This window comes from Pseudophryne corroboree, chromosome 4 (genome assembly GCF_028390025.1).
Source record: "Pseudophryne corroboree isolate aPseCor3 chromosome 4, aPseCor3.hap2, whole genome shotgun sequence".
Lineage (NCBI taxonomy): Eukaryota > Metazoa > Chordata > Amphibia > Anura > Myobatrachidae > Pseudophryne > Pseudophryne corroboree.
Window position 1 is genome coordinate 313,071,362 of NC_086447.1, and position 23,787 is coordinate 313,095,148.

Sequence of the window (23,787 nt, forward strand, 5' to 3'; positions counted from 1 at the left end):
AGCATGGTTAAGCATACTTAGAAGTCACATTAAACAAGGAGGAAATAAATATTGAATGTTCTGAAGTCTGTTTGATCTCAAAGTTGTGCTCAAAGGGGACACCATTATTGTATTTGATAAATCTAGTCTGCAAAGAATTCCCCATGCGTGCAATAACAAATTAATTCACACCATAGACATCAAAGGAGTAAAAAATAAAAACCCCAAAAAACCTGTGGTCAAGTAGACTGTTAAGAAAAAGTGAAACAATCCTGAACTAGGCAGAATAAAATCGCACCCTGGTCACCTTTTGGCCCTTCTTAACTTGACTATAATACTTGTGCAGGAATTGGCTCTAGAACCTGGTGTTCTTGACTGACAAGACGTTCATTGGCACTTTCTTTAGAAGGATCGTGACAAGAGGCATGCTAGGCAGTAGCCATTATGTAGGCCCAAAAATAGACAGAAGGCAGCAGTTTATTTATAAGGGAAAAAATGAAGATCTCGCTGGGCCTTGAATGCAGCCTATTGATTCATTAGCAGCCAGTGACATTACATATTCCTTAGGAACAAACGAGCTTGGATCTCAGATATTAATTCAGCAAATAAACTAGTCTCTTCGGTGTGTGTTTTGTGCTTTAAGCTTCAAACGCTTTACTAAACTGTTTTGGCACTGAACAGCTTTAAGTGAAAACGATTTTGTTCTTCTCATCCTCCAGGTATTTTAACCGAAGGGCGCAAGTGATGTAACCGTGATTTATATTAACCACCCAGCGGTCTGGCACAGATGTACACTAAAGCTAATTATTGCACATGCTTAATGGCAATTTTCGTTTTCCAGAATTAAGTTTTTGAATTTTTTTTTTTTTTTTTTTTTTGCTACTACAGAATTGTCTAATTCTTTCCACAATAATTTAGGTTGAAAGCCTCTACAAAGCCAAATATTTTTTGGAATGTCACATGTAAATGCAGAGTAATGAAAGCCATGGTCTTGAAAGATAATTACTGTGCTGCTAAGGTATTAAAACAAAGTGTGTGGCATTTTGTTGGCATGTTAGATTTGTTTTGGCATCCAAAGACTATATACAACCCAAGCAAGCATAAGGCTTATTTAATATTATGTAAATGTCACCAGTGTGCTGTAACCTACACCAGTCATTTAATTGGTCCAACATCCCCTGTGGTAGGTTGGAATAGGGCTACAGCACAAGTTTAGGAGGAAAAAAAAAAAAGTCTTATTGCTCGTGTGTTTGGTCAAGAGGGGTTTTATCAGCCCATGATTTTCCAGCTACGTGTTCTCGGCACATCCCGGTGTGCTCTGATTACAGATGTATAGCCACAGACTGCCTAGTGTAAAGCTTTCTTGTTATTTAATACAAGGGCTAAAAAATTTTTTGATCATCCCCAATTATCTTAAATTCTACGAAATGGCTGTGAAAAATGACAAAACTAAAAAATAGATTCAAGTTTTTGTTTGTTGTTTCAGTGCAGGTAGATGGGAATTTTAGCAATTTACATTAGTGCATTCAAGATAGAAACTAGAATAGTGGGTTTAAAAGTTCCTGCATGTTTCTGGTACTGCACAATGGGATTAGTACATAACACTACTGTCTCTCTGTTCCATTATTATGCCATATAAGGGAGTAGTGAGCGGATTTATAAACTGGCCTGTCTAACGTGAACATGTACTACATCCGTATGGATACAAAAACAGAGCAATGACTTCATTTCATCCACAGCAAGTTCACAAAGAAAAAAAAACCCCAGTATATTCATCACTAAAATACTGTGGCGTTCAAAAAGCTACAATTCATATTCTTTAAATAAAAATAAAAAAAAGGCATTTAACTTTTTTATTTTTTTCTGTTTTTTTTTGTGTTTTTTTAGTTTTTTGTTTTTTTTTTTACATACAAACATTACATGATCGGCTGCTATAGTGTGTACATTCAGTTATGTACAAAAATAATAAAAATAATAATACGTACAGACTCAGCAGACTTTGAGCACAAAGCAGAAATCCTTTAACCATGTGGCTGCTTTAAAGGTCTACAATGCAAAACTGACTTTTCTAGCAGCAAAAGGGTTAAAACAACTTAACCAAACCACAAAATAAAGACTGGCTCCTAGACTCTTGGTCACCATGATCCTGTGTGCTAGCCCCTTTTTAAATTAGTCACCAATGCTCTTTCCCCTTTGAACCCTTATGACTTCACTTGATTTTTACTATTTTAAAGAAAGCCTTTTTTGTGTAATAATAATCAGTGAATAGAAAAACTTCACCTGCAAATACAAGGTAGAAATGTTATTTCACAGCTGTAGGCTGCAGCATTGATCTCTCCAGATCTCGGTGGAGAATTTACAAGATCATTTATCTTTGCCCAAGTTAATTCCAGATTCTGAGAAAACTGTCCCAAGACCCTGTAGCTACAGCCATACCATCATCGGTTACACCTAAACAGCTCACACGGTTATCATGACCAGCAAGGACTCCTGCGGAAACACAATGGACGAAATGGTTACAACTTTCAAATATGAAAGAAAAGCTAACCCTATGGAAAATGAATGTAAAGTCACTCACATTTACGCATGATTAAATATAGGATACAGCATGCTTGATGCACCATGTTATAGCATTTTTGGGAACAGTAATCAGAAGCTAGCTGTCATGCCATTCAGTTATTTATTAGTTCTATGGGGCTAATTAGATGTAGTTGGAGATGGTATCGCTAGCTAGTATTCATGCAAGGCTGTTTTAGCAGGGCGCCGCAACCTGCCCATTTCTAAATGCCCCGTTAGTGGCACCCTGCTAAAACAGCCTACCTGCAGCCTTCGCAGCCAATGCGTGAATAGATACCTTGCGCATCACATTAAGGGGAGAGCTTGGGGGAACACCCCCAATATCGATGGTTTTGGGGCCTTAACCCCTTATTGGTCGACCAGGCAACCGTTTTGGGCATGTGCAGCATTAATATGCCAGCACCATAGCAGCCTGCCCTTCCCGCATTCCAGTGGGAACACCACCTGGCACTAATATGGAAATGCAGCTGTCGGACGTCACACCACCTACTACATTACTGATATGAACTGTGTCCAAGGACACAGTATCGGATCTTCCAAGGAACCATCAGGCAGCTCGTGGCACCCATGGTGACACACAAGCTGCCCATCACAGAGGCCAGGAAACCTCCGTGCAACTATGGAGATCCCTGGCCTCTCCCCTTCCCCTAAATGGTGGCGACACACCTCAGTTTGGAGAAACAGGCCAACGCTGCCCCCTCCCCATCTCCAAATGGCATCAGACTGTCAATCACTGACAGTCTGATACCGGTCTGCATGCTACGTCACAGGGCTCATTCATAAACATGCAGAACGTGTGCTGCACATGCACAAGTATCGATAATTGGTACTTTGCACCATGCATAGCAGATAAAACCAGACCTGGTTGAGGTCCTATGAGTCATTTATAATTGTACTGTCATATTCATCCTTCTCTCAAAGCTAGAGGCTATCGCAGTGATATCACTGTAAACAAGTGGTAAAGGAGCGGAATGAAACCGTTCCTGGCCAGGTCACTAACAGACAGTGCTGGAGAAAGATGGCCCCACAACCTAAAGATTTTTAGATGGCAGCTCAGGCCTCACTGAAGTTTGAAGGGCTGGTTAGAGTGGATGGTTGGGAAGCAGATCAACCTGGTCTGAGAAAAGCTACAATAGAATAACCGCCAGCAAGCACTTACCTGCTCTTTCCCCCTTCAAGGTGTCCCACACGTTGCAGTTGAAGTCATCATATCCTGCTAGTAACAGCCGGCCACTTTTAGAGAAAGCTACAGATGTGATACCACAAATGATGTTGTCATGAGAATACATCATCAACTCTTGGTCAGCACGCAGGTCAAACAGCCGACAAGTGGCGTCATCAGAGCCAGTGGCAAATGCATGTCCATTGGGGAAAAACTGCAAGATATAGATATTATACATATTTTTTACCCATACTTTGCATTATCTCCAAAGGTTTATAAATTACACCTTCCAGCATACCCCAAGCTTTTAAATAACACATTTATCTAGTTGAAAGCATAAGCTTTAATCGTAACCGTCTCTGTATTCCTTTAGTTAGTAGAGATAGAGTGTATGTATATATATATATATATATATATATATATATATATATATATATATATATATATATATACACACACACACACACACACACACACACACACATCACACACACATACATATAATATATAATATACACACACACACGCTGAGAATCCCATATCCAAATATTCCGAAATACACAATTTTTTTTCTTAGAGTGCGATAGTGAAACCTTTATTTTCTGATGGCTCAATGTACACAAACTTTGGTTAATACTCAAAATTATTAAAAATATTATATTAAATGACCTTCAGGCTGTGTGTATAAGGTGGATATGAAACATAAATGAATTGTGTGAATGTACACACACTTTGTTTAATGCACAGAGTTATTCAAAATATTGGCTAAAAATACCTTCAGGCTGTGTGTATAAGGTGTATATGAAACATAAATGCATTCTGTGCTTACACTTAGGTCCCATCGCCATGATATCTCATTGTGGTATGCAATTATTCCAAAATACGGAAAAATCAGATATCCAAAATACTTCTGGTCCCAGGCTTGTTTAGAACAGAGGATCCCTACTCATAGATTGGGGATCAGAATTTAGCAAGTATCTATTCTATGCCTCATGGGTAACCTCACTATCTAGCTCCACTGACTAACCCTCACTCACACACAGAAATAGGACTGTTACTACAGCAAGACACAATGGCCCTCATTCCGAGTTGTTCGCTCGGTATTTTTCATCGCATCGCAGTGAAAATCCGCTTAGTACGCATGCGCAATGTTCGCACTGCGACTGCGCCAAGTAACTTTACTATGATGAAAGTATTTTTACTCACGGCTTTTTCTTCGCTCCGGCGATCGTAATGTGATTGACAGGAAATGGGTGTTACTGGGCGGAAACACGGCGTTTCAGGGGCGTGTGGCTGAAAACGCTACCGTTTCCGGAAAAAACGCAGGAGTGGCCGGGGAAACGGTGGGAGTGCCTGGGCGAACGCTGGGTGTGTTTGTGACGTCAACCAGGAACGACAAGCACTGAAATGATCGCACAGGCAGAGTAAGTCTGAAGCTACTCTGAAACTGCTAAGTAGTTAGTAATCGCAATATTGCGAATACATCGGTCGCAATTTTAAGAAGCTAAGATTCACTCCCAGTAGGCGGCGGCTTAGCGTGTGTAACTCTGCTAAAATCGCCTTGCGACCGATCAACTCGGAATGAGGGCCAATAGACGGTCCGCCAATGCAGGTGTCACTGTTACGGCTTTATCAAGGCCAAACATGACCAGAAGAGACATCAGCTCTGCCCTTCTGAGAACACAGAAGGTGCTCTGGGAGGCTGAAGTGGCTAGCCAGGGCAGCACACTAGGGTTTATCCTGTTTCATAGTAACACCTGGAGCAGGAAGATTGTTGGAGCGGGTAGCATTTGTTTAGCAATTGTTAGGTTACAGTTTTTATATAAAATTACCTTTGTGTTAAGTTTATGTAGTGTAGCAATTTATATTTAGTTTATAAATTTTGTATCTTAGTATATAGTATAGGCAGGGCCAGTTCTACACCTTGCGGCGCCCAGTGCGAAAGTTTCCACTGCCCCCCCCCCCCCCCCCCCGGCAAAGGTTAGCTCACGAAAAATAGGGGCGTGGCTTCAGAGGGGAGCGTCGTGGCCAGTTATGCCCCCAGTAGCTGTGCCCCCAGATTTGCCCCAAGTAGTTGTGCCCCCCAGTTGATTTGCCCTCTGTAGTTGTGCCCCCAGTAGTAGCGACGCTTTCAAAGCCTAAAAGAAAAAAAAAAAATAAGAATTTACTCACCGGTAATTCTATTTCTCGTAGTCCGTAGTGGATGCTGGGAACTCCGTAAGGACCATGGGGAATAGCGGGCTCCGAAGGAGACTGGGCACTCTAAGAAAGAATTAGGACTACCTGGTGTGCACTGGCTCCTCCCTCTATGCCCCTCCTCCAGACCTCAGTTAGGGAAACTGTGCCCGGAAGAGCGGACACAATAAGGAAAGGATTTGGAATCCCGGGTAAGACTCATACCAGCCACACCAATCACACCGTACAACTCGTGATAATATACCCAGTTAACAGTATGAACAACAACTGAGCCTCTCGAATAGATGGCTCCAAACAATAACCTTTTAGTTAGGCAATAACTATATACAAGTATTGCAGACAATCTGCACTTGGGATGGGCGCCCAGCATCCACTACGGACTACGAGAAATAGAATTACCGGTGAGTAAATTCTTATTTTCTCTGACGTCCTAGTGGATGCTGGGAACTCCGTAAGGACCATGGGGATTATACCAAAGCTCCCAAACGGGTGGGAGAGTGCGGATGACTCTGCAGCACCGAATGAGCAAACTCAAGGTCCTCCTCAGCCAGGGTATCAAACTTGTAGAATTTTGCAAACGTGTTTGAACCCGACCAAGTAGCAGCTCGGCAAAGTTGTAAAGCCGAGACCCCTCGGGCAGCCGCCCAAGAAGAGCCCACCTTCCTCGTGGAATGGGCTTTTACAGATTTAGGATGCGGCAGTCCAGCCGCCGAATGTGCAAGTTGAATCCTGCTACAGATCCAGCGAGCAATAGTCTGCTTTGAAGCAGGAGCACCCAGCTTGTTGGGTGCACACAGGATAAATAGCGAGTCAGTTTTTCTGACTCTAGCCGTCCGGGAAACATATAGGCCCTGACTACGTCCAGCAACTTGGAATCCTCCAAGTCCCGAGTAGCCGCAGGCACCACAATAGGTTGGTTCACATGAAAAGCTGATACCACCTTAGGAAGGAATTGGAAACGAGTCCTCAATTCCACCCTATCCATATGAAAAATCAGATAAGGGCTTTTACATGACAAAGCCGCCAATTCTGATACATGCCTGGCCGACGCCAAGGCCAACAGCATGACCACCTTCCACGTGAGGTACTTTATCTTCACGGTTTTAAGTGGCTCAAACCAATGCGACTTTAGGAAATCCAACACCACGTTGAGATCCCAAGATGCCACTGGGGGCACAAAAGGGGGCTGAATATGCAGCACTCCCTTTACAAAAGTCTGAACTTCAGGCAGTGAAGCCAGTTCTTTTTGGAAGAAAATCAACAGATCTGGACCTTAATGGAACCCAATTTTAGGCCCATAGTCACCCCTGACTGTACGAAGTGCAGAAAACGACCTAGCTGAAATTCCTCCGTTGGGGCCTTCATGGCCTCACACCAAGCAACATATTTCCGCCATATGCGATGATAATGTTTTGCGGTCACATCTTTCCTAGCTTTAATCAGTGTAGGAATGACTTCCTCCGGAATGCCCTTTTCTTTTAGGATCCGGTGTTCAACCGCCATGCCGTCAAACGCAGCCACGGTAAGTCTTGGAACAGACAGGGCCCCTGCTGCAGCAGGTCCTGTCTGCTCGGCAGAGGCCATGGGTCCTCTGAGATCATTTCTTGAAGTTCTGGGTACCAATCTCTTCTTGGCCAATCCGGAACCATACACTGATACACCCACAGTGTTACCAGAGCGTCCACAGCTATCGCCTGAGGGTCCCTTGACCTGGCGCAATATCTTTTTAGCTTTTTGTTGAGGCGGGACGCCGACATGTCCACCTGTGGCCTTTCCCAATGGTGTACAATCATTTGGAAGACTTCTGGATGAAGTCCCCACTCTCCCGGGTGGAGGTCGTGTCTGCTGAGGAAGTCTGCTTCCCAGTTGTCCACTCCCAGAATGAACACTGCTGACAGTGCTATCACGTGATTTTCCGCCCATCGGAGAATCCTTGTGGCTTCTGCCATCGCCAACCTGCTTCTTGTGCCGCCCTGTCGGTTTACATGGGCTACCGCCGTGATGTTGTCTGACTGGATCAGCACCGGCTGGGGTTGAAGCAGGGGTCTTGCCTGACTTAGAGCATTGTAAATAGCCCTTAGTTCCAGAATATTTATATTTATGTGTAGGGAAGTCTCCTGGCTTGACCATAGTCCTTGGAAGTTTCTTCCCTGTGTGACTGCCCCCCCAGCCTCGAAGGCTGGCATCCGTGGTCACCAGGACCCAGTCCTGTATGCCAAATCTGCGGCCCTCTAGAAGATGAGCACTCTGCAGCCACCACAGCAGAGACACCCTGGTCCTTGGAGACAGGGTTATCAGCCGATGCATCTGAAGATGCGATCCGGACCACTTGTCCAACAGATCCCACTGAAAGATCCTTGCATGGAACCTGCCAAATGGAATTGCTTCGTAGGAAGCTACCATCTTTCCCAGGACTCGCGTGCAGTGATGCACCGACACCTGTTTTGGTTTCAGGAGGTCTCTGACTAGAGATAACAACTCCTTGGCTTTCTCCTCCGGGAGAAACACTTTTTTCTGGTCTGTGACCAGAACCATCCCCAGGAACAGTAGACGCGTTGTAGGAACCAGCTGCGACTTTGGAATATTCAGAATCCAGCCGTGCTGTTGTAGCACTTCCCGAGATAGTGCTACGCCGACCAACAACTGCTCCCTGGACCTCGCCTTTATAAGGAGATCGTCCAAGTACGGGATAATTAAAACTCCCTTTTTCCGAAGGAGTATCATCATTTCGGCTATTACCTTGGTAAATACCCTCGGTGCCGTGGACAGACCAAACGGCAACGTCTGGAATTGGTAATGACAGTCCTGTACCACAAATCTGAGGTTCTCCTGGTGAGGAGGGTAAATGGGGACATGCAGGTAAGCATCCTTGATGTCCAGTGATACCATGTAATCCCCTTCGTCCAGGCTTGCAATAACCGCCCTGAGCGATTCCATTTTGAACTTGAACCTTCTTATATAAGTGTTCAAGGATTTCAAATTTAAAATGGGCCTCACCGAACCATCCGGTTTCGGTACCACAAACATTGTGGAATAGTAACCCCGTCCTTGTTGAAGGAGGGGTACCTTGATTATCACCTGCTGAGAATACAGCTTGTGAATCGCCTCCAGCACTGCCTCCCTGTCTGGGGGAGCTGTTGGCAAGGCTGATTTGAGGAAACGGCGAGGGGGAGACGTCTCGAATTCCAGCTTGTACCCCTGAGATACCACTTGTAGAATCCAGGGATCCACCCGTGAGCGAGCCCACTGGTCGCTGAAGTTCCGGAGACGGGCCCCCACCGCACCTGGCTCCGCCTGTGGAGCCCCAGCGTCATGCGGTGGACTTAGAGGAAGCGGGAGAGGACTTTTGTTCTTGGGAAGTGGCTGTATGGTGCAGCTTTATCCCTCTGCCTCTGGGCAGAAAGGACGCGCCTTTAAACCGCTTGCCTTTCTGGGGCCGAAAGGACTGTACCTGATAATACGGTGCTTTCTTTGGCTGTGAGGGAACATGGGGTAAAAATGTCGACTTCCCAGCTGTTGCTGTGGAAACGAGGTCCGAGAGACCGTTCCCAAACAATTCCTCACCCTTATAAGGCAAAACTTCCATGTGCCTTTTAGAATCTGCATCACCTGTCCACTGCCGAGTCCATAACCCTCTCCTGGCAGAAATGGACATTGCACTAATTTTAGATGCCAGCCGGCAAATATCCCTCTGTGCATCTCTCATGTATAAGACTGCGTCTTTAATATGCTCTACGGTTAGCAATATAGTGTCCCTGTCTAGGGTATCAATATTTTCCGAAAGGGAATCTGACCACGCAGCTGCAGCACTGCACATCCATGCTGAAGCAATAGCTGGTCTCAGTATAATACCTGTGTGTGTATATACAGACTTCAGGATAGCCTCCTGCTTTCTATCAGCAGGTTCCTTTAGGGCGGCCGTATCCGGAGACGGTAGTGCCACCTTCTTTGACAAGCGTGTGAGCGCTTTATCCACCCTAGGGGATGCTTCCCAACGTGACCTATCCTCTGGCGGGAAAGGGTACGTCATTAGTAACCTTTTAGAAATTACCAGTTTCTTATCGGGGGAAGCCCACGCTTCTTCACACACTTCATTTAATTCCTCAGATGGAGGAAAAAATAAGAATTTACTTACCGATAATTCTATTTCTCGTAGTCTGTAGTGGATGCTGGGAACTCCGTCAGGACCATGGGGAATAGCGGCTCCGCAGGAGACAGGGCACAAAAATAAAGCTTTAGGATTAGGTGGTGTGTACTGGCTCCTCCCCCTATGACCCTCCTCCAAGCCTCAGTTAGGATACTGTGCCCGGACGAGCGTACACAATAAGGAAGGATATTGAATCCCGGGTAAGACTCATACCAGCCACACCAATCACACCGTATAACTTGTGATCTGAACCCAGTTAACAGTATGACAAACGTAGGAGCCTCTGAACAGACGGCTCACAACAATAACAACCCGAATTTGTTTGTAACAATAACTATGTACAAGTATTGCAGACAATCCGCACTTGGGATGGGCGCCCAGCATCCACTACGGACTACGAGAAATAGAATTATCGGTAAGTAAATTCTTATTTTCTCTAACGTCCTAAGTGGATGCTGGGGACTCCGTCAGGACCATGGGGATTATACCAAAGCTCCCAAACGGGCGGGAGAGTGCGGATGACTCTGCAGCACCGAATGAGAGACCTCAAGGTCCTCCTCAGCCAGGGTATCAAATTTGTAGAATTTTGCAAACGTGCTTGCCCCTGACCAAGTAGCAGCTCGGCAGAGTTGTAATGCCGAGACCCCCCGGGCAGCCGCCCAGGATGAGCCCACTTTCCTTGTGGAATGGGCCTTGACAGATTTAGGTTGTGGCAAGCCTGCCACAGAATGTGCAAGTTGAATTGTGCTACAAATCCAACGAGCAATCGTCTGCTTAGAAGCAGGAGCACCCATCTTGTTGGGTGCATACAATATAAACAGTGAGTCAGACTTTCTGACTCCCGCCGTTCTTGAAATATATATTTTCAATGCCCGGACCACGTCCAACAACTTGGAATCCTCCAAATCGTTAGTAGCCGCAGGCACCACAATAGGCTAGTTCAGGTGAAACGCTGACACCACCTTAGGCAGAAAATGAGGACGCGTCCGCAGTTCTGCCCTGTCCGTATGGAAAATCAGATATGGGCTCTTATATGATAAAGCCACCAATTCTGATACTCTCCTGGCTGAAGCCAGGGCCAGTAGCATGGTTACTTTCCATGTAAGATACTTCAACTCCACCGATTTGAGCGGCTCAAACCAATGAGATTTGAGAAAATCCAAGACTACATTAAGATCCCACGGTGCCACTGGGGGCACAACCGGGGGCTGTATATGTAGTACTCCTTTTACAAAAGTCTGGACTTCAGGAACTGAAGCCAATTCTTTCTGGAAGAAAATCGACAGGGCCGAAATTTGAACCTTAATGGACCCCAATTTGAGGCCCATAGACAATCCTGTTTGCAGGAAATGTAGGAATCGACCCAGTTGAAATTCCTCCGTGGGGGCCTTCCTGGCCTCACACCACGCAACATATTTCCTCCAAATGCGGTGATAATGTTGTGCAGTCACCTCCTTCCTGGCTTTTACCAGTGTAGGAATGACCTCTTCCGGAATGCCTTTTTCCCTTAGAATTCGGCGTTCAACCGCCATGCCGTCAAACGCAGCCGCGGTAAGTCTTGGAATAGACACGGTCCCTGCTGAAGCAGGTCCCGTCTTAGAGGTAGAGGCCACGGATCCTCCGTGAGCATCTCTTGAAGTTCCGGGTACCAAGTTCTTCTTGGCCAATCCGGAGCCACTAGTATCGTTCTTACTCCCTTTTGCCGTATAATTCTCAGTACTTTTGGTATGAGAGGCAGAGGAGGGAACACACACTGACTGGAACACCCACGGTGTTATCAGAGCGTCCACAGCTATTGCCTGAGGGTCTCTTGACCTGGCGCAATACCTGTCCAGTTTTTTGTTGAGGCGGGACGCCATCATATCCACCATTGGTTTTTCCCAACGGTTCACAATCATGTGTAAGACTTCTGGATGAAGTCCCCACTCTCCCGGGTGTAGATCGTGTCTGCTGAGGAAGTCTGCTTCCCAGTTGTCCACTCCCGGAATGAATACTGCTGACAGTGCTATCACATGATCTTCCGCCCAGCGAAGAATCCTTGCAGCTTCTGCCATTGCTGTCCTGCTTCTTGTGCCGCCCTGTCTGTTTACGTGGGCGACTGCCGTGATGTTGTCCGACTGGATCAACACCGGCTGACCCTGAAGCAGGGGTTTTGCCAGACTTAGAGCATTGTAAATCGCTCTTAGCTCCAGTATATTTATGTGAAGAGACATCTCCAGGCTTGACCATACTCCCTGGAAGTTTCTTCCCTGTGTGACCGCTCCCCAGCCTCTCAGACTGGCATCCGTGGTCACCAGGACCCAGTCCTGTATGCCGAATCTGCGGCCCTCTAACAGATGAGCACTCTGCAACCACCACAGAAGAGACACCCTTGTCCGTGGCGATAAGGTTATCCGCTGATGCATCTGCAGATGTGATCCGGACCATTTGTCCAGCAGATCCCACTGAAAAGTTCGTGCGTGGAATCTGCCGAATGGAATCGCTTCGTAAGAAGCCACCATCTTTCCCAGGACTCTTGTGCATTGATGCACAGACACTTTCCCTGGTTTTAGGAGGTTCCTGACAAGTTCGGATAACTCCCTGGCTTTCTCCTCCGGAAGAAACACCTTTTTCTGAACCGTGTCCAGAATCATTCCCAGGAACAGCAGACGGGACGTCGGGGTCAACTGAGATTTTGGAAAATTCAGAATCCACCCGTGTTGTTGCAGCACTAGTCGGGTTAGTGCTACTCCGTCCTCCAGCTGTTCTCTGGACCTTGCCCTTATCAGGAGATCGTCCAAGTAAGGGATAATTAATACGCCTCTTCTTCGCAGAAGAATCATCATTTCGGCCATTACCTTGGTAAAGACCCGAGGTGCCGTGGACAATCCAAACGGCAGCGTCTGAAACTGATAATGACAGTTTTGCACCACGAACCTGAGGTACCCTTGATGTGAAGGGCAAATTGGGACATGCAGGTAAGCATCCTTTATGTCCAGGGACACCATAAAGTCCCCTTCTTCCAGATTCGCTATCACTGCTCTGAGTGACTCCATCTTGAACTTGAATTTTTGTATGTACAGGTTCAAAGATTTCAGATTTAGAATAGGTCTTACCGAGCCGTCCGGCTTCGGTACCACAAATAGCGTGGAGTAATACCCCTTTCCCTGTTGTAGGAGGGGTACCTTGACTATCACCTGCTGAGAAAACAGCTTGTGAATGGCTTCCAATACCGTCACCCTGTCTGAGGGAGACGTTGGCAAAGCAGACTTTAGGAACCTGCGAGGGGGAGACTTCTCGAATTCCAACCTGTAACCCTGAGATACTACCTGCAGGATCCAGGGGTCCACCTGTGAGCAAGCCCACTGTGCGCTGAAATTCTTGAGTCGACCCCCCACCGCTCCTGAGTCCGCTTGTAAGGCCCCAGCGTCATGCTGAGGGCTTTGCAGAACCCTGAGAGGGCTTCTGTTCCTGGGCAGGGGCTGCTTGCTGCCCTCTCTTACCCCTTCCTCTGCCCCGAGGCAGATATGACTGTCCTTTTGTCCGCTTGTTCTTATAGGACCGAAAGGACTGCGGCTGAAAAGACGGTGTCTTTTTCTGTTGGGAGGGGGTCTGAGGTAAAAAGGTGGATTTTCCGGCAGTTGCCGTGGCCACCAGATCCGATAGACCGACGCCAAATAATTCCTCCCCTTTATACGGCAATACTTCCATATGTCGTTTGGAATCCGCATCACCTGACCACTGTCGCGTCCATAAACTCCTTCTGGCAGATATGGACATCGCATTTACTCTCGATGCCAGAGTGCAAATATCTCTCTGAGCATCTCGCATATAAAGGAAAGCATCCTTTAATTGCTCTATAGTCAATAAAATACTGTCCCTATCCAGGGTATCAATATTTTCAGTCAGGGAATCCAACCAGACGACCCCAGCACTGCACATCCAGGCTGAGGCGATGGCTGGTCGCAGTATAACACCAGTATGTGTGTATATACTTTTTAGGGTAGTTTCCAGTCTCCTATCAGCTGGATCCCTGAGGGCGGCCGTATCAGGAGACGGTAACGCCACTTGTTTTGATAAGCGTGTGAGCGCCTTATCCACCCTAGGGGGTGTTTCCCAGCGCGCCCTAACCTCTGGCGGGAAAGGGTATAATGCCAATAACTTCTTTGAAATTAGCACTTTTCTATCTGGGTTATCCCACGCTTCATCACATACATCATTTAATTCCTCTGATTCAGGAAAAACTACAGGTAGTTTTTTCACCCCCCACATAATACCCCTTTTTGTGGTACTTGCAGTATCAGAGATATGCAAAGCCTCCTTCATTGCCGTGATCATATAACGTGTGGCCCTACTTGAAAATACGTTTGTTTCATCACCGTCGACACTAGATTCAGTGTCTGTGTCTGGGTCTGTGTCGACCGACTGAGGTAAAGGGCGCTTTACAGCCCCTGACGGTGTCTGAGACGCCTGGGCAGGTACTAACTGGTTTGCCGGCCGTCTCATGTCGTCAACTGATTTTTGTAATGTGCCGACATTATCACGTAATTCCATAAACAAAGCCATCCATTCCGGTGTCGACTCCCTGGGGGGTGACATCACCATTATCGGCAATTGCTCTGCCTCCACATCAACATCGTCCTCATACATGTCGACACACACGTACCGACACACAGCAGACACACAGGGAATGCTCTTATCGAAGACAGGACCCCACTAGCCCTTTGGGGAGACAGAGGGAGAGTTTGCCAGCACACACCCAAGCGCTATAATATATATGGGAACAACCTTATATAAGTGTTGTTCCTTATAGCAGCTTAAATATATCAAAATATCGCCAAAAAATGCCCCCCCTCTCTGTTTTACCCTGTTTCTGTAGTGCAGTGCAGGGGAGAGTCCTGGGAGCCTTCCTCACAGCGGAGCTGAGCAGGAAAATGGCGCTGTGTGCTGAGGAGAATAAGCCCCGCCCCCTATTTCGGCGGGCTTTTCTCCCGGAGTTTTAGATATCTGGCATGGGTTAAATACATACATATAGCCTCAATGGCTATATGTGATGTATTCTTTTGCCATAAAGGTATTAAATATTGCTGCCCAGGGCGCCCCCAGCAGCGCCCTGCACCCTCCGTGACCGCTTGGTGTGAAGTGTGTGACAACAATGGCGCACAGCTGCAGTGCTGTGCGCTACCTTCATGAAGACTGAAGAGCCTTCTGCCGCCTGTTTCCGGACCTTCAATCTTCAGCATCTGTAAGGGGGGTCGGCGGCGCGGCTCCGGGACGAACCCCAGGGTGAGACCTGTGTTCCGACTCCCTCTGGAGCTAATGGTGTCCAGTAGCCTAAGAATCCAATCCATCCTGCACGCAAGTGAGTTGAAATTCTCTCCCCTAAGTCCCTCGATGCAGTGAGCCTGTTGCCAGCAGGACTCACTGAAAATAAAAAACCTAAAAACTTTTTCTAAGCAGCTCTTTAGGAGAGCCACCTAGATTGCACCCTGCTCGGACGGGCACAAAAACCTAACTGGGGCTTGGAGGAGGGTCATAGGGGGAGGAGCCAGTACACACCACCTAATCCTAAAGCTTTATTTTTGTGCCCTGTCTCCTGCGGAGCCGCTATTCCCCATGGTCCTGACGGAGTCCCCAGCATCCACTTAGGACGTTAGAGAAACTACTGGTAGTTTTTTCTCTCCAAACATAATACCCTTTTTTGTGGTACCTGGGGTAACATCAGAAATATGCAACACATTTTTCATTGCCTCAATCATGTAACGTGTGGCCCTATTGGAAGTTACATTAGTCTCATCGTCGTCGACACTGGAGTCAGTATCCGTGTCGACATCTGTGTCTGCCATCTGAGGTAGCGGGCGTTTTAGAGCCCCTGATGGCTTTTGAGACGCCTGGGCAGGTACAGGCTGAGAAGCCGGCTGTCCCAAATTTGGTATGTCGTCAAACCTTTTACGTAAGGAGTCGACACTGTCGCGTAATTCCTTCCACATAACCATACACTCAGGTGTCGACCCCGCAGGGGGTGACATCACATTTATCGGCATCTGCTCCGCCTCCACGTAAGCCTCCTCATCAAACATGTCGACACAGCCGTACCGACACACCGCACACACACAGGGAATGCTCTGACAGAGGACAGGACCCCACAAAGCCCTTTGGGGAGACAGAGAGAGAGTATGCCAGCACACACCAGAGCGCTATAATAATACAGGGATTAACTGAATTATTTCCCCTTATAGCTGCTATATAAGTTATACTGCACCTAAATTTAGTGCCCCCCCTCTCTTTTTTACCCTTTGTAGCTTGATACTGCAGGGTAGAGCCAGGGAGCGATCCTTCCAGCGGAGCTGGGAGGGAAAAATGGCGCCAGTGTGCTGAGGGAGTTAGCCCCGCCCCTTTTTCGGCTGACTTTTCTCCCTCTTTTTTCAGGAATTCTGGCAGGGGTAATTTATCACATATATAGCGCTGGGACTATATATTGTGATGATTTGCCAGCCAAGGTGTTTATATTGCTGCTCAGGGCGCCCCCCAGCGCCCTGCACCCATCAGTGACCGGAGTGTGAGGTGTGCATGAGGAGCAATGGCGCACAGCTGCAGTGCTGTGCGCTACCTTGTTGAAGACCGAGGTCTTCTGCCGCCGATTTTCCGGACCACTTCTTGCTTCTGGCTCTGTAAGGGGGACGGCGGCGCGGCTCCGGGACCGAACGATCGAGGTCGGGTCCTGTGTTCGATCCCTCTGGAGCTAATGGTGTCCAGTAGCCTAAGAAGCCCAAACTATCTCCAGTCAGGTAGGTTCGCTTCTTCTCCCCTTAGTCCCTCGCTGCAGTGAGTCTGTTGCCAGCAGATCTCACTGTAAAATAAAAAACCTAAAATATACTTTCTTTCTAGGAGCTCAGGAGAGCCCCTAGTGTGCATCCAGCTCAGCCGGGCACAAGATTCTAACTGAAGTCTGGAGGAGGGTCATAGTGGGAGGAGCCAGTGCACACCAGTTAGTCTAAAGCTTTCTTTTAGTTGTGCCCAGTCTCCTGTGGAGCCGCTATTCCCCATGGTCCTTACGGAGTCCCAGCATCCACTTAGGACGTCAGAGAAAACAATACTTACCAGCCTCACTCCTGCTTCCGGACCGCTGCTGCTGTCGTTTCCGGGTGCCGGCTCCTCTCTATGGGAGAGACGTCATGACGTCTCTCCCATAGCAATGCCGCACTGACACTAGGGGTCAATTTTGACCTCTAGCGTCAGTCAGGGACGCTGGCTGCAGCAGGCGCACACGGCGCTCGCTGCAGCCGGGGAGCGGGGAGGGAGGCTTAGTAGCGGCTCTTGCCACGGCGGCGCCCTCAGGGTAGCGGCGCCTCGGGCAAAAAGCCTGCTTGCCCGTGGCAAGAGCCGATACAGAGTATAGGAGAGGGTGGAAGGAGGGTGCCGTTATGGGCTGTTTCCCCTTCAACATATGCTGGCCATTCTACAGGACTAAGGCAAGTGTGCTATTATTTTTACTTTGTTGTTTGCACAATTAGGGTTTTTCATGGCGTTCATAAGCGATGGAACTCACCTGAAAGTGGGTGTGTCAAGGCATAGAAAGCGGTTTTGTCCCAATTTAGTAGGTCTAAATGTCAAGTGGTGTCTCTGCCTAAATCCGGGTCCACATTGGGCGACACTGAAATGCTGTCGACTATATTGTTGAACGATACAGCGTGTACACATTGAATGTTATCGCTCAACAATAACGATCAGTGACATCACCGCCGACATTCCCCGGACATGCAGCTCAGCCCGACATCGACCGGTAGAGCTGCATGTCAGCTCAATACTGGTGATCGCTGAATGACGTGCGGGAACGCGCATCATTCACCAATATTACCCCCACTGGACGATATAAGCTTAAAAAATAAGAATTTACTCACCGGTAATTCTATTTCTCGTAGTCCGTAGTGGGTGCTGGGTACTCCGTAAGGACCATGGGGAATAGACGGGCTCCGCAGGAGACTGGGCACTCTAAAAGAAAGATTAGGTACTATCTGGTGTGCACTGGCTCCTCCCTCTATGCCCCTCCTCCAGACCTCAGTTAGGGAAACTGTGCTCGGAAGAGCTGACACTACAAGGAAAGGATTTGGAATCCAGGGTTAGACTCATACCAGCCACACCAATCACACCGTACAACTCGTGATAACTATACCCAGTTAACAGTATGAATAACAACTGAGCCTCACTGAACAGATGGCTCATAACAATAACCCTTTAGTTAAGCAAAAACTATATACAAGTATTGCAGAAGAAGTCCGCACTTGGGACGGGCGCCCAGCATCCACTACGGACTACGAGAAATAGAATTACCGGTGAGTAAATTCTTATTTTCTCTGACGTCCTAGTGGATGCTGGGTACTCCGTAAGGACCATGGGGATTATACCAAAGCTCCCAAACGGGCGGGAGAGTGCGGATGACTCTGCAGCACAGCATGAGCAAACTCAAGGTCCTCCTCAGCCAGGGTATCAAACTTGTAGAAATTTGCAAACGTGTTTGACCCCGACCAGGTAGCAGCTCGGCAAAGTGGTAATGCCGAGACCCCTTGGGCAGCCGCCCAAGAAGAGCCCCCTTCCTCGTGGAATGGGCTTTTACTGATTTAGGATGCTGCAGTCCAGCCGCAGAATGTGCAAGGTGAATCGTGCTACAGATCCAGCGAGCAATAGTCTGCTTAGAAGCAGGAGCACCCAGCTTGTTGGGTGCATGCAGGATAAACAGCGAGTCAGTATTTCTGACTCTAGCCGTCCTGGAAACATAGATTTTCAGGGCCGGACTACATCCAGCAACTTGGAGGCCTCCAAGTCCCGAGTAGCCGCAGGCACCACAATAGGTTGGTTCAATAAAACGCTGATACCACCTTAGGGAGAAATTGGGGACGAATCCTCAATTCTGCCCTGTCCCTATGGAAGATCAGATAAGGGCTTTCACACGACAAAGCCGCCAATTCTGACACACGCCTAGCCGAAGCCAAGGCCAAATATATATGACCACTTTCCACGTGAGATACTTCAACTCCACGTTCTGAAGTGGCTCAAAACAATGTGATTTTAGGAAATCCAACACTACGTTGAGATCCCAAGGTGCCACTGGAGGCACAAAAAGGGGGCTGAATATGCAGCACTCCCTTAACAACGTCTGAACTTCAGGCAGCGTCTTTCCTAGCCTTTAACAGCGTAGGAATCACTTCATCTGGAACGCCCTTTTCCGTTAGGATCAGGCGTTCAACCGCCAAGCCTTCAAACGCAGCCGCGGTAAGTCTTGGAACAGACAGGGCCCCTGCAGTAACAGGTCCTGTCTGAGAGACAGAGGCCATGGGTCCTCCGAGATCATTTCTTGTAGTTCTGGGTACCAAGTTCTTCTTGGCCCATCCGGAACTACGAGTATAGTTCTTACTCCTCTCTTACTTACTATCCTCAGTACCTTGTGTATGAGAGGAAGAGGAGGGAATACATAAACAGACTGGTACACCCACGGTGTCACTAGTGCGTCCACAGCTATCGCCTGAGGGTCTCTTGACCTGGCGCAATACTTTTTTAGCTTTTTGTTGAGGCAGGACGCCAACATGTCCACCTGTGGCTGTTCCCAACGGTTCACAATCTGCGTGAAGACTTCTGGATGAAGTCCCCACTCTCCCGGGTGGAGGTTGTGCCTGCTGAGGAAGTCTGCTTCCTAGTTTTCCACACCCGGAATGAACACTGCTGACAGTTTTAGCACGTGATACTCCGCCCATCGGAGAATCCTTGTGGGTTCTGCCAACGCCATCCTGCTTCTTGTGCCGCCTTGTCGGTTTACATGGGCGACAGCCGTGATGTTGTCTGACTGAATCAGCCCCGGCTGGTTTTGAAGCAGGGGTTCTGCTTGCCTTAGGGCATTGTAAATGGCCCATAGGTCCAGAATATTTATGTGTAGGGAAGTCTCCTGACTCGACCATTGTCCTTGGAAGTTTCTTCCCTGAGCGACTGCTCCCCAACCTCGGAGGCTTGCATCCGTGGTCACCAGGACCCAGTCCTGAATGCCGAATCTGCGGCCCTCGAGAAGATGAGCACTCTGCAGCCATTACAGCAGAGACACCCTGGCCCTCGGGGACAGGGTTATCAGCCGATGCATCTGAAGATGCGATCCTCACTTGTCTAACAGGTCCCACTGAAAGTTCCTTGCATGGAACCTGCCGAAGGGAATTGCTTCGAAAGAAGCTACCAACTTTTCCAGGATTCGCGTGCAATGATGCACCGACACCTGTTTTGGTTGCAGGAGGTCTCTGACCAGAGATGACAACTCCTTGGCCTTCTCCTCCGGGAGAAACACCTTCTACTGTTCTGTGTCCAGAAACATGCCCAATATCAGCAGACGCGTCGTAGGAACCAGCTGCGACTTTGGGATATTCAGAATCCAGCCGTGCTGTTGTAGCACTTCCTGAGATAGTGCTACTCCGATCAACGACTGCTCCTTGGACCTCGCCTTTATAAGGAGATCGTCCAAGTACGGGATAATTATAACTCCCTTCTTTCGAAGGAGTATCATCATTTTGGCCATTACCTTGGAACACACCCTCGGTGCCGTGGACAGACCAAACGGCAACGTCTGGAATTGGTAATGGCAGTCCTGTACCACAACCTTGAGGTACTCCTGGTGAGGTGGGTAAATGGGGACATGTAGGTAAGCATCCATGATGTCCAGTGACACCATAATATCCCCCTCTTCCAGGCTTGCAATAACCGCCCTGAGCGATTCTATTTTGAACCTGAACTTCCTTATATAAGTGTTCAAGGATTTCAAATTTAGAATGGGTCTCACAGAACAGTCTGATTTCGGTATCACAAACATTGTGGAATAGTAACCTCGTCCTTGTTGAAGGAGAGGAACTTTGATTATCACCTGCTGGAGGTACAGCTTGTGAATTGCCGCCAGTACTACCTCCCTTTCCTTGGGAGTAGCAGGCAAGGCTGATTTGAGGTAACGGCGAGGGGGAGACGTCTCGAACTCCAGCTTGTATCCCTGAGAACCTGTAGAACCCAGAGATCCACCTGTGAGCGAACCCACTGGTCGCTGAAGTTCCGGAGACGGGCCCCCACCGCACCTGGCTCCACCTGTGGAGCCCCAGCATCATGCGGTGGACTTAGTGGAAGCAGGGGAGGATATTTGTTCCTGGGAACTGGCTGTCTGGTGCAGCTTTTTTCCTCTACCCCTGCCTCTGGGCAGAAAGGACGCACCTTTGACCCGCTTGCCTTTCTGAGGCCGAAAGGACTGTACTTGATAATACGGTGCTTTCTTAGGCTGTGAGGGAACCCGAGGTAAAAAAGTCGACTTCCCAGCTGTCGCTGTGGACACGAGGTCCGAGAGACCGTCCCCAAACAATTCCTCACCCTTATAAGGCAAAACTTCCATGTGCCTTTTAGAATCAGCATCACCTGTCCACTGCAGAGTCCATAATACTCTCCTGGCAGAAATGGACATTGCATTAATTCTAGATGCCAGCCGGCAAATGTCCCTCTGTGCATCTCTCATACGTCTTTAATATCACTACGTCTTTAATATGCTCTATAGTTAGCAAAATAGTGTCCCTGTCAAGGGAATCAATGTTATCTGACAGGGAATCAGACCATGCTGCTGCAGCACTACACATCCATGCTGAAGCAATAGCCGGTCTCAGTATAGTACCTGAGTGTGTATACACAGACTTCAGGATAGCCTCCTGCTTTCTATCTGCAGGCTCCTTTAAGGCGGCCGTATCCTGAGACGGCAGTGCCACCTTTTTTGATAAGCGTGTGAGCGCTTTGTCCACCTTAGGGGATGTCTCCCAGCGTAACCTATCCGTTGGCGTGAAAGGGTACGCCATTAGTAACCGCTTAGAAATTACTAGTTTCTTATCTGGGGAACCCCACGCTTCTTTACACAATTCGCTTAACTCATCAGATGGGGGAAAAGTCACTGGCTGCTTTTTCTCCCCAAACATAATACCCTTTTTTGTGGTAACCGGGTTAATGTCAGAAATGTGCAACACATTTTTCATTGCCGTAATCATACATCGGATGGCCCTAGTGGATTGTATATTTGTCTCATCCTCGTCGACACTGGAGTCAGACTCCGTGTCGACATCTGTGTCAGCCATCTGAGGTAGCGGGCGTTTTTGAGCCCCTGACGGCCTCTGAGATGACTGGGCAGGCGCGGGCTGAGATGCCGGCTGTCCCAAAGCTGCGTCATCGAACCTTTTATGTAAGGAGTTGACACTGTCGGTTAAAACCTTCCACATATCCATCCACTCTGGTGTCGACCCCGCAGGGGGTGACATCCCATTTATCGGCACCTGCTCCGCCTCCACATAAGCCTCCTCATCAAACATGTCGACACAGCAGTACCGACACACCGCACACACACACAGGGAATGCTCTGACTGAGGACAGGACCCCACAAAGTCCTTTGGGGAGACAGAGAGAGAGTATGCCAGCACACACCACAGCGCTATATAATCAGGGATTTACACTAACACCAAGTGATTTTTCCCTATAGCTGCTTTACATATACAGTTTGCGCCTACATTTAGTGCCCCCCCTCTCTTTTTTACCCTTTGAGCCTCGAAACTGCAGGGGAGAGCCTGGGGAGCTGTCTTCCAGCGGAGCTGTGAAGAGGAAATGGCGCCAGTGTGCTGAGGGAGATAGCCCCGGCCCCTTCTCGTTAGACTTCTCCCGCTCTTATATTTATATTATGGCGGGGGATTTTTGCACATATATAGTTTATTGGACTATATTATGTGCTGTTTGCCAATGTAAGGTACTCTAATAGCCCCCCCCCCCCCAGCGCCCTGCACCCATCAGTGACCGGAGTATGTGGTGTGCATAGGGAGCAATGGCGCACAGCTGCAGTGCTGTGCGCTACCTTAATGAAGACCGGAGTCTTCAGCCGCCGATTTCCAGGATGTTCTTCTTGCTTCTGGCTCTGCAAGGGGGACGGCGGCGCGGCTCCGGGACCAGACGACCGAGGCTGGGCCTGTGTTCGATCCCTCTGGAGCTAATGGTGTCCAGTAGCCTAGAAGCCCAAGCTAGCTGCAAGCAGGTAGGTTCGCTTCTCTCCCCTAAGTCACTCGTAGCAGTGAGTCTGTTGCCAGCAGATCTCAATGAAAATTAAAAAACCTAACAAATACTTTCTTTACTAGAAGCTCAGGAGAGCCCCTAGTGTGCAACCAGCTCAAACCGGGCACAGATTCTAACTGAGGTCTGGAGGAGGGGCATAGAGGGAGGAGCCAGTGCACACCAGATAGTACCTAATCTTTCTTTTAGAGTGCACAGTCTCCTGCGGAGCTCGTCTATTCCCCATGGTCCTTACGGAGTACCCAGCATCCACTAGGACGTCAGAGAAATAAACGATAACGTCATCTTATCGTTAATTTTTTTAGGATGAAATTGGCCTGTGTGTACCCGATTTAAATCTGACTAAGCTAAGGGGTTATTTATTAATATTTATACTATTGCCAGTTCTCAAGAGTCGCAAAATGTAAGGTTATATGAGCTGAAATTATTTTTCTAGTCCAGTGGGTTTAACACTGTGGAACCACACATCCCAGAATGTCCCAACACACTACTGCTGTTGGGGAATGCCAAGACTGCGGCAGGGCATGCTGAGATGTGCAGCCCCATAACAGAGATGCACATTGAACATCTTTTATTCTATCAAATCCTCACCTCATGTATCCGAGCGCCTGTACCCCAATCCATGTGTGTGCTATTTAATACA

General features: G+C 48.0%; 1 protein-coding gene across 2 annotated transcripts in view; it reads right to left on the reverse strand.

The window, feature by feature from the left end:
• Window positions 1–827: 827 nt before the first annotated feature.
• The window catches only part of GNB4 (G protein subunit beta 4), a 342,421-nt gene continuing 319,461 nt past the window's right edge, over window positions 828–23,787 (reverse strand). For both annotated transcript variants that reach the window (XM_063916314.1, XM_063916313.1), the window contains exons 9-10: window positions 3,716–3,932; window positions 828–2,469 (exon numbers count right to left, since the gene is read on the reverse strand). In XM_063916314.1, coding sequence (XP_063772384.1) covers window positions 2,363–2,469; window positions 3,716–3,932 — 324 coding nt within the window. In that variant the 3' untranslated portion in view covers window positions 828–2,362. The remainder of the gene's footprint in view (window positions 2,470–3,715; window positions 3,933–23,787) is intronic.